This window comes from Musca domestica, unplaced genomic scaffold, assembly GCF_030504385.1.
Source record: "Musca domestica strain aabys unplaced genomic scaffold, Musca_domestica.polishedcontigs.V.1.1 8, whole genome shotgun sequence".
NCBI classification, from domain to species: Eukaryota; Metazoa; Arthropoda; class Insecta; order Diptera; family Muscidae; genus Musca; species Musca domestica.
In genome coordinates, this window is record NW_026712409.1 from 16,089,206 (window position 1) to 16,101,995 (window position 12,790).

The window sequence follows — 12,790 nt, forward strand, 5'->3', positions numbered from 1 at the left end:
TATTCCTTTCCATACTCAGAGGTAGCTATCCTTACGCAATTTTTAAACAGTGAACACACATTATTTGGGGGCACAAACAGAAAAGGCCAAAGGTCATCGAACAATGTTGATTACGTCTGGCAAAGTTTGAACTCCGACTTATCATTTATTTCAATACTCCCCCTGAGGGACAGGGAGAAACGAAGATTACTATAGTGGACCACATATCTTGAGCCCGAGGAAGTTTCATCACAGTTTATGGTATGTGATGTTGGAAATATCATCGAGGTTAATCTCTCAAGTTGTCTTGAAAAATATTCGATGTTTCCATTTGTTTCGCCAAGAGCGAAGACTCTTGAACCATTGTTCCTTTCCATTACCTGTTGCGTTCATTAATATATTATTCTTAAAAAGTGTACCATTTTTACGTTGGGCGCCATACCCACACACATTAACTGGGGGCACAACCAGAAAAGGCCATCGAACAATGTTGACTACGTCTGGCCAAGTTTGAACTCCGTTCCAACATTTGTTTTGTATCGTTAAAGAATAAAACGACGAACTATGGTCGCAAAATCGACAATCGAATTTCAATACCAAGAGTGGATTAATCGAAATTCGTTTAAAAACTGGACGCCTAGTTATACATTGAATTTCGCCAATAACGGAGAATATTAACTATTGCTTCTTTCCTTTATATGATATAGTAATTCCTCTGCCTTACACGTTGGGCGCCATAACTCCACACACATTAACTAGTTGAGAGAACACCATCGTTTCAAAATTGAAAATCGACTATTTAATATAAAAAGTCAATTAATCGAAATTCGACTTATCTTTAGCTGTCAACGTGGCCTGCTGAGAAGAATCTTAACCATTGCTTCTTTCCCTTACATGTTATAGTTATTCTGTTGCATCACAAGTTGGGCGCCATACCAGAAGAGTCTGTGCCATGAAACAGTGTTAGTTGCACTAGAGCTCTTAAAAGCATTTGAAGGGTTAAGCATACCACTCTGTTCGAAAACATCGAAAATACTCTACTCCAGCCATGTTTGAAACCGAGTTTTAAACTATGACTCTTCAGCCTAAGTCGACTAAAGTTAATTACGATTTTAAATTTCATAATATGTAGTTTTGCATTATTAAGAAGCAGAATGTCGAACTAAATTTGCCAAATCGAAAATATACTTTCCAATACCAGAAGTCAAATAATCGCAATAGGATTTATAACCAGATGCCCACATTGCCAGTTACAAAGAATCATTGCTTCTTTCCGTTATATAGTTGTTCCATTACAAGAACATTGTACCATTTTACGTTGGGCGCCATACCCGAAAAAATATTTTTTGAGGGCGTAGCTTGAAAAAGCCTTGCCATCGAACAATATTGTATCACTTGAACTATCAATAGCATTTGAGACTTTGAAAATACTACCCAAGTCTGAAATCGAATTTGAACTCCCATCCAGAAATTATATCTGTAACCTATTTTTCATTTTTGTAACCCATTCTTTACTTACCTTTAAGAAATCTCTTAACCACACAACTTCGGGTTTAGGATCACCAACAACTTCACAGAAGATAATGACGGTATCGCCCTCATATGCCTCACTGGAACGGGGTTTGACAACAAACAATGGCTCCTTGGAGTAGCTGTAAATTAAAAACAAAAAACGTGAAACAATTAACTGAAATATTCTTATGAGGAGGGTGGTAAGAAAGGGAGTCTCCTCATTTCGCTTTCCTACTACCGTCAGCACAGAGTTTTTTTCTGTAGAAAAAAATCTGAGCAAACAACGGAGTCTTTCTTTTCTTTTTTTTTCACTTTTTTTGTAGAAAAAATCCTCAGTAGGACTTTCTCCTCGCTGAGAAGTTTTTTTTCGTAGATAAAAACCCTCGCAGACAGGGGAGACATTTTTCAAAAGAAAAATATTTTCAGAACAGTATTGGCTTGTTTGTTGGGGATACCATAGTATTTTGTTGTTGCAAAATGGTCAGGCTTAATCCCTTTATTGTTGTTTTTATAAAAACAACCTTTGTTTATTAGTGGAGAACGATGGTAATGTTTACAAGGGGGTAAGGCAGGAAAAAAATATTTTCAATAATACCAGAGTCTTATTTCATTAAAAAGAATTCTCAGCGAACAAAGGGGTTGTTTTCTATAGAAAAATCAGGCTTAACGAACTGAGTCGATATTTTTCTATAGAAAAAATCTCCAAAAGACTGAGAAAGCTTTTTTCAATAGAAAAAGTTCCTCAGCAGACAGAGGAGACTTTTTTCTAAAAAAAAAGATCCAAAGGAATCTGAGGAGATTTTTATATACAGAGGAGGCTCTTTTCTGTTCAAGACTCACTTAGTTAATTGAGAATAATTTTTCGGTACAAAATATACTTCTTCGGGAAACTATGGAGACATTTTCTAGAAAAACTATTTTCAGCAGACCGAACGAGACTTTTTACCAGAGAAAAAAAAATCTCAGTAATTTGAGGAGACTTTTCTGCAAAAAACAAACCCTTTGTAAGTTGCGGAGGCTTTTTTCTATAAAAAAATGTTTCTATTTTTTCAATGGAAGAAAGTCTCAACAGTATAAGAATATTTTTTGAAGACAATTTCGAGGAGAGGAGACTTTTTTTTATCAAAAAAAAAAATCTTCAGCAATCTTCGGAAATGTTTTTTAACACAAGATTCCCGCAGTCATCTGGAAACATTTTTACAGCATTCGAGGCAATTACATACTTTCCCTGGAAACTTCGGAGAATTTTTTTCTACATAAAAAACTTTTTCAGCAGGTTGATGAATTTTTTTTTTCACAGAAAAAAGTAGCTCGGTAGACCTATGAGACTTTTTAAAAATTCTCAGAAAATTGAGGAGATTTTTTTTGTAGAAAAAAATTTCTTCACAAGCTGGGAAGACTTTATTTCAATGGAAAGACATTCTCAGCAGACTGAGGAGATTTTTTACAAAAAACTAAATTTATCAGAAAAATGAGGAGAAAAACATAGAAAACACTTTCCTTGTTTTTAGAAATAGGTCTCCTAAGGTATCTTTTTTCATTTTGCTAAGGATTTTCTTCTATAGAAAATGTTTTTTTTTCTTTTCGCTGAGGATTTTTTATAGAATAATCCCTTATCGGTTTTCTGAGAATATTTTTCGATAGAAAATAAGTTTCCAAGCATTATTTTTCTATAGCAAAAGTCTCCAAATTATTGCTTAGGATTTGTTTAAACAGAGAGAAGTCTCCAGCATGTTGCTGGGGACTTTTCTCCAAATACAAAAAATTCTCCTCAGTTTCCCCCTGTAAAGAATTCCTTTTATTTTCTGCAAAAATAATTACTTACGGCAAATCATCCGCTGCTCTTATTGTGGGTATGGTGCGTACCACCGATTGTGAATCACGTCCAGCATCTAGGTCTTCCAGTGGCTCAATGGCAACACGGCACATTGTCTCAGCCTTTCCGACAGCATTCGAGGCAACACAGGTATAGACACCGGAATCATGGAGCTTGGCATCGGAAATGATTAACTCAACAAAACCTGTCGAGTCCAATGTGGCCAGCAGACGACGGCTGGGTCGGAGTTTAACACCATTACGATGCCATGAGACACCAACAGCCGGATAGGCTTCCACCTTGGCGGTGAGACGTATTTCCTGACCCTCCTGGACAATGTAGAGGGGATCCAAGGGCATATAGAATTCGGGGGTGATGTAGGCACGTATGCCTTTGTCTACAACCAGGGAGCAGTGGCACGACACCGAGCCCAATTCATTTTTGGCGGTGCAGGTGTAAATGCCACTGTCATTCAACGTGGTACTGGCCAATTCCAGGGTATAGAATTGATTGTCCTGGGAAATTATGCTCTGGCGACTGGACTCGATGAGTTGATCATCTTTGTACCAGGATATTTCAGGTTGAGGATAACCCACCACCTGGCAGGTGAGGCGCACTGGGTAGGTGACTTGGACACGACGATCGCGCAGGCGCATGGTAAAGATGGGCAAAGAATCTCCTTTGGAGGAAATGTTGTCACTGCGCACAATTTCCTTGAGACGATGATCGGCCTCGAAAAGTCTTTCATCGGAGACGACTTGCAGGCGGGCAAAGGTGGACACCCTACCCTTGGAATTGGTGGCTTCACAGGTGTAGCGACCAGCATCGGATTCAAGAACCTGTTTTATGGTCAGCGTACAGGTGGAACCAATTTTCCGGGTCTTTAGGCGTTCATTGTCCATGTTATTGCCGATTCGCAGGCCATCCTTGTACCAGACAATATCAGGACGGGGACTGCCACGTACCACACATTCCAAAACGAATTCCTTGTGCAGCAATGCCTTAACCTGGCCTGGCAGGATCATGGTGAATTCGGGTAGGCATTCAACACCACCCACCTGCAGAGGTTTGGTGGTCTGAACCGAAGGACCCCAGCCATAACGATTTTTGGGAGTGACACGGAAATGATATTCCACATTGGGTTTGAGGTTGAAGGCATCGAAGGAGTTGATGGGTGTCAGACCCAGCTCCTTCCAGATGGCACCACCCTCATGGCCCACGATCCAGGCCTCAACTTTGTAGGCAATGACAGGAGCAGAGTTGTTGTAATAGGGTGGCTTGCCCCAGGACAAAGAAATGTGTGTGGGACCGGAATCGACCAGCAGGGGTTCAGTGGTAATGGCAGCCGGTGGATCTAAAGTCAAGGATAGTCGATGATTAATATCCAAGTTTTGATGATTAAAAAACATTAACAAAAAAATTGAAATAAATAAAACTACATTGTTGTTTGTTTTTTCCCCGGAGAAACATTTTTCTTTATTTTAAATTTTATTTTTAAGTGAGTGAGTGAGTGTGTGTTTGTGTGACTTTGTATCTCTATAGATGTGCATGTGTATTTTATTGTTGTTGTTGCTTTTATGCAATACGTAAATGTAAACCTGGATTAGAGTGATATAATCCATTTTGGAAATACGTTTTTTGGCTTGGAAAAAATCAAAAAATGAAAAAAAAAAAAATATTCAAACACAAAATATTTTTCAAATCACGTTCTTCATAATACAATCGTGAGCTAAGAAAAACAAATTTTCATTTAAAAACTAACAAAAAATAGCTGACCATGGAAAATTCGAAATCAAAAATAAATACAAATATTGTTTGTCTGTTGCTGTCTCTAGACAGCTTTAGAATCCAAGGTTAAACTTGTCAAAGCTCTGAGGCTATCTCGTTTTATTTTAGAGTCATTTGCAGATGACTTAATCTTGTTGTGTTTTCTCTTCTTTTTATTATTGGGAAAAATATTAAAAAATAATGAATTTTGTTTGTATCTGAAAGAGAGGAAAAATGAGAAGAAAAAAATTGAATGAATATCTCATATCTGTTGTGACAACAACTGACATTCATGACGGCACCGGGACAACTCAAATCACAGCAAACAAGTTGGCAGAACAATAGAACGAGAAAGTGTAGACTTTTCTATGAAAAAAAATTCTCAGCAACCCGAGAAGGATTTTTTTCGACAGAAAATATATTTTGGAAAATTGGAGAGTTTTTTTTCCAGTAGAAAGAATTCTTCTATAGAAAACATCTCCCTAGGTCCCTGCGGAGACTTTTGTCTATGGAAAAAATCTCCTCAGGTCGCTGTGAAGACTTTTTTCTTTGGAAAAAATATTCTCAGGTTGCTGTGGAGACTTTTGCTATAGGCAAAAAATCATCTCAGGCCGCTGTGAAGACTTTTTTCTATAGAAAAAAATCTCGTCAGGCCGCTGTGGAGACTTTTTTCTATAGAAAAAAATCTCGTCAGGTCGCTGTGGAGACTTTTTTCTATAGAAAAAAATCTCGTCAGGTCGCTGTGGAGACTTTTTTCTATAGAAAAAAATCTCGTCAGGTCGCTGTGGAGACTTTTTTCTATAGAAAAAAATCTCGTCAGGTCGCTGTGGAGACTTTTTTCTATAGAAAAAAATCTCGTCAGGTCGCTGTGGAGACTTTTTTCTATAGAAAAAAATCTCATCAGGTCGCTGTGGAGACTTTTTTCTATAGAAAAAAATCTCATCAGGTCGCTGTGGAGACTTTTTTCTATAGAAAAAATTCTCGTCAGGTCGCTGTGGAGACTTTTTTCTATAGAAAAAAAATCTCATCAGGTCGCTGTGGAGACTTTTTTCTATAGAACAAATGTCGTCAGGTCGCTGTGGAGACTTTTTTTTATAGAAAAAATCTCGTCAGGTCGCTGTGGAGACTTTTTCTATAGAAAAAATCTCGTCAGGTCGCTGTGGAGACTTTTTTCTATAGATAAAAATCTCGTCAGGTCGCTGTGGAGACTTTTTTCTATAGATAAAAATCTCGTCAGGTCGCTGTGGAGACTTTTTTCTATAGATAAAAATCTCGTCAGGTCGCTGTGGAGACTTTTTTCTATAGATAAAAATCTCGTCAGGTCGCTGTGGAGACTTTTTTCTATAGATAAAAATCTCGTCAGGTCGCTGTGGAGACTTTTTCTATAGATAAAAATCTCGTCAGGTCGCTGTGGAGACTTTTTTCTATAGATAAAAATCTCGTCAGGTCGCTGTGGAGACATTTTCTATAGATAAAAATCACGTCAGGTCGCTGTGGAGACTTTTTTCTATAGATAAAAATCACGTCAGGTCGCTGTGGAGACTTTTTTCTATAGAAAAAAATCTCGTCAGGTCGTTGTGGAGACTTTTTCTATAGAAAAAAATCTCGTCAGTTCGCTGTGGAGACTTTTTTCTATAGAAAAAAAATCTCGTCAGGTCGCTGTGGAGACTTTTTTCTATAGAAAATAAATCTCGTCAGGTCGCTGTTGAGACTATTTTTTTTAGAAAAAAAATCTCCTCAGGTCGATGTGGAGACTTTTCTTTGAAACAAAGAGACCTGGGGACACTTTTTTCTTTGGAAAAATCTACTAAGGTCTCTGCGGAGACTTTTTTTTTAGAAAAAATCTTCTCAAGTCTCTGTGAAGACTTTTTCCTTAGAAAAAAATCTCTTCAGGTTGCTGTGCAGACTTTTTTATAGAAAGAATCGCCTCAGGTTGCTGTGGAGACTTTTTCCTATAGAAAAAAATTACCTCAGGTCCCTGTGGACCCCTTTTTCTTTAGAAAAAATATTCTCAGGTCTCTGTGGAGACTTTTTTCTTTAGAAAAACCTCCTCAGTTCTCTGTGGAGACTTATTTCTTTAGAAAAAATCTCCTCAGGTCTCTATGGAGACTTTTTGTTTAGAAAAACTCTACTCAGGGCTTTGTGGAGACTATTTTAGAAAAAAATCTCCACAGGACGCTGTGGAGACTCTTTTCTATAGAAAAATTATGTTCAGGGCTCTGTGGAGGTTTTTTATTTGGAAAAATATACTCAGGTCTCTGTGGAGGAATTTTCATTGGAAAAAATCTACTCGAGTCTCTATGGAAGCTATTTTCTTTGGAAAAAATCTACTAAGCTTCTTTAGAAAAAATCTACTCAGGCAATTGTGGAGACTTTTTTTAGAAAAAATTTTCCTCAGGACGCTCTGGAGACTTTTTTTCTATAGAAAAAAAATCTCCTCAGACTTTTTTCTTTGGGAAAAATTCTCCTCAGGCCTCTGTGGAGACTTTTTTCTTTAGAAAAAACTTTTTTCTATAGAAAACATAATTTCAGATTAATGTGAAGACTTTGAGAGGGCCTATATTCGTAGAACCTACAGGGAGCAAAATTAAAGGACATACATTCCTTGACTCTAACATTTTTATATGCTTTTATAAAACACACACACACAAACTCTCCAATACAACACATGTGACATATTCACATATTGAACACAAAACTATTATTTTTTTAAATCGATCTTCAAACTCACCTTTGAAATATGAAACATCGGGATAACTCTCCAATGGCAGGCCCCAGCGTGGTGCTGATGGCGTTTCAGAACGGGCTCTAGGCATGACCTACAATGAGGGTAGGTATTGTAGTTGTTGTTGTAATTTTTGGTCGCACATATGCAGTTGCCGATGTGGATTGCGAATGGTTAAATAGAATTCGTGATTATTAACAATAATAAAAATATTATTTTGTTTTCATTTGTTTTTTCTTTCTCATTTTCTCGTTTATATATAAATAAATATAGGTTTGTTATATGTATGTGTAAGTAAATAATTATTAATTAATAATTAATAAATTTCATTTATGTTATATAAGAAAAATATATAATTTAATGCAAATTAAAATAAAAAGGAAAATAAAATCAGAAGCATTGATGGCAAGTTCAAGGTCAGATAAAAATAAGCTACGCATAGATAGAGTTTTTTCTTTTCTTTTGATTTTGTGGGAACACAACTAAAGCAAATAAGTGATAAAGCGGCACAAAACAAAGGCTTAATCTTTCTTTTTGGGTGTCTTAATCTAGAAAGAATAAATAGAAAAGGAAATAAAGCCAAAAAAGGTTAATTATCTGGCAAACTTCGTCAAGTGACACTCAGAGACAAAGAAGACGGACGGAGACGGCATAAAAACTTCAACCACAAAATGTCAACTTTTCCATAACTTGGACTTACATCAACTGTTACAAATATTCTGTCAGTGCCATTGTTGTTGCGGGCCACAACGAAATAGGTGCCCGAATCGGAAATCTGTGACTTTTGTACGGTGAATCGGGTATAATCATCGGAGACTTCTTTGCTGACACGATCGGATTTGGTGATGTCTTTGGTGCCCTTCATGAAGGTCACTGGAAGGAGAAAAAATATAATTGAAATTATTATCCACATTATCCGTAAAAGTTTGTATCATATCAAAATATTTTAGATAAATTATCCAAACATTTCGTTAACCTATCATTTTCGGATAAACTATCCAAGTTATTCGTACATGTTGGGTGTATTTCGCGCGTTATCCGTACATTTCGTGTAGGTTTTCTATGTTATCCGAATACATTGGATACATTTTTCACGTTATCCGTTGAGTTTGCCACGTTACCCGAACTTTTGAGTAAATTATACACGTTACCGGAACATGTTGGATAAATTACCTACGTTATGCGAATATTTTGAATAAATTTTCCCAGAATTTTGGATATGATTTTCAGGTTATACGAACATTAGTAAGATTACCACGTCCTCCGAACGTTTTAAATAAACTACACAGGTTATATCAACATTTTGGATAAATTATCCACATTATCCGCATATTTCGTGTATCATTTTCGGATAGACTATCCAAGTTATCCGCACATAGTGGAAGGATTTGCATGTAATCCGTAAAATTAATTTTTTAGTTTTCTCGGATTTTCGGATAACACGAATACATTGGATACGTTTTGCGCGTTATCCGTTGAGTTATCCACTTTACCCAAAATTTTGAGTAAATTATCCACGTTATCGGAACAAGATGGATAAGTTACTTACGCATGCGAATATTTTGAATAAATTTTCCTAAAATTTTGAATACAATTTTCAGGTTATCCAAACATTGTGGATAAGATTTCCACGTCCTCCGAATGTTTTGGATAAATTACACAGGCTATATCAATATTTTGGATAAAATATGCGCGTTATTCGACAACTTTGAATGAATTTCCCAAAATATCTCAACATATAGCACATTCCGGTAAAATTTCAGATAAATTATCCAGATTATCCGAAGAGTTGGTATACATTTTCCAGGTTATCCGAAGATTTGGTATAAATTATCCATGGTATTCAAGCATTTTGGATAAATTAACAAAGTTATCCAACTGTATCTATTCAGGTCATCCGAACGTTTTGGATATTTTTTTTCGTTATCCTAAGATTTCGAAAAAAATATTTAAGTTATCCAATCATTCTGGATATTTTATTCATGTTATCAAAATGTTTTGAATAAATTATCCGACGTTACCAAAAATGCAAGACATTCGAACACGATGAATAAATTCTCCAGGATATCCGAATAATTCGGAAAAAATAATTATGATTTGGTTTATCCGAATAGTTTAAATGTAATAATAATTTAGAACGATTAAAAATGTTGTAAGTTCGGCCTTTGAATAACCTCCACCATTTGGAACGAATTTGGCAATTCTCAAAAACAATAAAATCCGTTAAAAATTCTGTTAAAATCTTAAAAATACCGAATGTAGCTGTTATATTAGGGTCAATACGACGACATGGACCTATGCAGGTCATTTGCCATAAGCCATTACAATATTCAAATGCGAAACATGAAAAGAAGATTCGGTAATGTAGTTAAAATCAACAAATGTACCGAATATCGGGTAGTACCTTTATATGGGGGCCATACGAAGAAGTGGAACTGCACAGACAATCTCCTGTTATAGGCTGTAGCATCCATTACGAATATCAAATATCAAATTTGAAACACTTCCGGTGAATAATGTCGCTAAAATCATCAAAATAGCGAATATCGGGAGGTTATATGGGGGCTATACAAAAACGTGGACAGACAGATAGACCGACAGGCGGAAAGACGGACGGACATCTCTAAGTCGACTTAGAATTTTATGCTGTATTATATATATACTTTGTGGGGTCTAAAATGTATATTTCGAGGTGTTACAAACGAAATGACGGAATTACTATGGTGGAGGGTATAAAATTATCAACTTTATCCGATTATTATATAGATTATTAGTATTATCCGAATACTTTAGATTTCTTATTCATCTTATCCTAATAAATTTCATAAATTATCCACTTTATCCGGGAGTTTTTGAATATTATAAATAAATTATTCACGTTATCCGATTTTATCCATAATTGTTTTTATAACTATCCACGTTATCCAGTGTTATCAGAATATTTTAGATAAGTTATCCACTTTATCCAGTGTTATCAGAATATTTTAGATAAGTTATCCACTTTATCCGGTTTTTTGCATATTATAGATATCCGAGTATTTTAGATTAAATATCCAGCTTATCTAATGTTATCCTAATATTATAGATAAATTATCCACGTTGTCCGGGTTTATACATAATTTTTTTTAATCAATTATCCACGTTGTCCGGTTTTATCCATAACTTTTTTCAATAATTATCCACGTTATTCAATGCTATAAGAATAGTTTATAAAAATTTTATCTGGCGTTATCCGAATATTTGAAATATTTTTTTCACCTTTTTCGTTATTATCCGAATACTTTTGGTAAATTATTTATCTTATCCGAATAAATTTTAAAAATTATACAAGTTCTCCGGTGTTATCATCATAATTTAGATAAATTATCCACTTTATCCGAGAGTTTTCGAATATTATAGATGGGTTTATTAGATAAAGTATCCACTTAATCCGGATTTATCCATACATTTTTGATAATTATCCACATTATCCAGATAGAATATTATTATCAGTATCAGAAAATTTTTTATACCAGCTATCCTCTTTATTCGGTTTTTTTTGCATATTATGTATAGATATCCAAGTAGTTCAGATAAATTATTCACCTTATCTAGTGTTATCCGAATATTTTTGATAAATAATCCATTTTATCCGGTATTATCTGAATATTTTACATCATTATCCGGTGTTATCGGGGAACATCCAAGTTATCCGGTATTATCCAAATAATTCAGATAAATTCTTGACATTATCAACTGCTATCAAAATATTTTAGTTAAATTATCCGTTTTTTAATCTAGTTTTTTCCAATATTCAAGATGGATTACCTACGTTATCCGTATATTTTTGATTAATTATTATCCGATTAAATTAATAAATTATCTGACTGTTATAAATTATCTGACTGTTATAACCGGTTTTATCCGAATGTTTTTGATAAATTATCCACATTTTACATAATTTAAATTATAATCCACGATATCCGCTATTATACGAATAGTTTATAAATTATCCATTTAATCCGCTATTATACGAACATTATATAAATTATGCACTTAATACCCACGATATTCAAACACTTTTTTTTACCCACATTTTAAAAATGTTTCCCTTTCCGTTTTCAATACTTACACTTTGGTTTCGGATCTCCGGCAATTCTGAATGAAATCGAGAAGGGATCACCGACAGCAATTTTCATTTCGGTTTCCGGTCTCGACAAGAACAACGGTGGCCTCTCGGCCTTCTCCACTCCGATGGCCACATCCACTGTGGCATGTGATTCAATGCGTCCGAAAGCATTCTGAGCTCGGCACGTGTAGCTACCCTCATGTTCGGGACCGGCATTCATGATGGCCAATGTATAGACGCCACGTTCATAGAATGTCTTAACACCCGGTTGACCGGCCAACGGTTGACGTTGACGGAACCACTGTACCTCAATGGGTGTTGCTGTTTGCATAAACTCAGCACTGATAGCAATGGTGCCACCACCGCAAACAACTTGATTACCCAACGGAGCAACCAAATGTGGCTTGTTCGGGTCACGATGATAGAAACCTAATGTCTGTTCCAAGGCGAACTTTTCACGTCCTCTAAAGTCGACCTGGTGAGTGATCTTTGTTTCGGCAGCTTCATTGCGGCCAATGCAACCATAGAGACCGGCATCCTTCTCCGTCGGATTGTGTATGATCAATTTGGAGTAACCATCATCGGAATCGATTTGGGTATACTTTTCGCCGGGTATCAAAATTTCGGTGCCCTTAAGCCATTGCACTTCGGGACGTGGTTTGCCACGTACACGGCAATCCAAAACTAACTCATTTTCTGCCAGAGAATAAGTGTCTGTGGAGCAAAGAAGACACAGATGATGCAGATGTCAGCAGGGGGAGGGGGGTGAAAGAGAGAAAATTATTAGAAATTGAGCAATTTTAGGGAATCCGGCGAGATTTTTGGTGGGGCTAAGTGTGTGGCGGAAGTAAAGACCGGTAAAGACATGCGTTTTTGTATCTAT

The 12,790-nt window shown here is 36.0% G+C and overlaps 1 protein-coding gene across 5 annotated transcripts in view; it reads right to left on the reverse strand.

Moving 5' to 3' along the window:
• LOC101890868 (myosin light chain kinase, smooth muscle) overlaps positions 1–12,790 on the reverse strand; it is a 137,330-nt gene that overhangs the window by 47,782 nt on the left and 76,758 nt on the right. For all 5 annotated transcript variants that reach the window (XM_059130810.1, XM_020040070.2, XM_059130812.1 and 2 more), the window contains 5 exons: positions 11,911–12,621; positions 8,500–8,672; positions 7,806–7,893; positions 3,317–4,661; positions 1,499–1,631 (listed from right to left, as the gene is read on the reverse strand). In XM_059130810.1, coding sequence (XP_058986793.1) covers positions 1,499–1,631; positions 3,317–4,661; positions 7,806–7,893; positions 8,500–8,672; positions 11,911–12,621 — 2,450 coding nt within the window. The remainder of the gene's footprint in view (positions 1–1,498; positions 1,632–3,316; positions 4,662–7,805; positions 7,894–8,499; positions 8,673–11,910; positions 12,622–12,790) is intronic.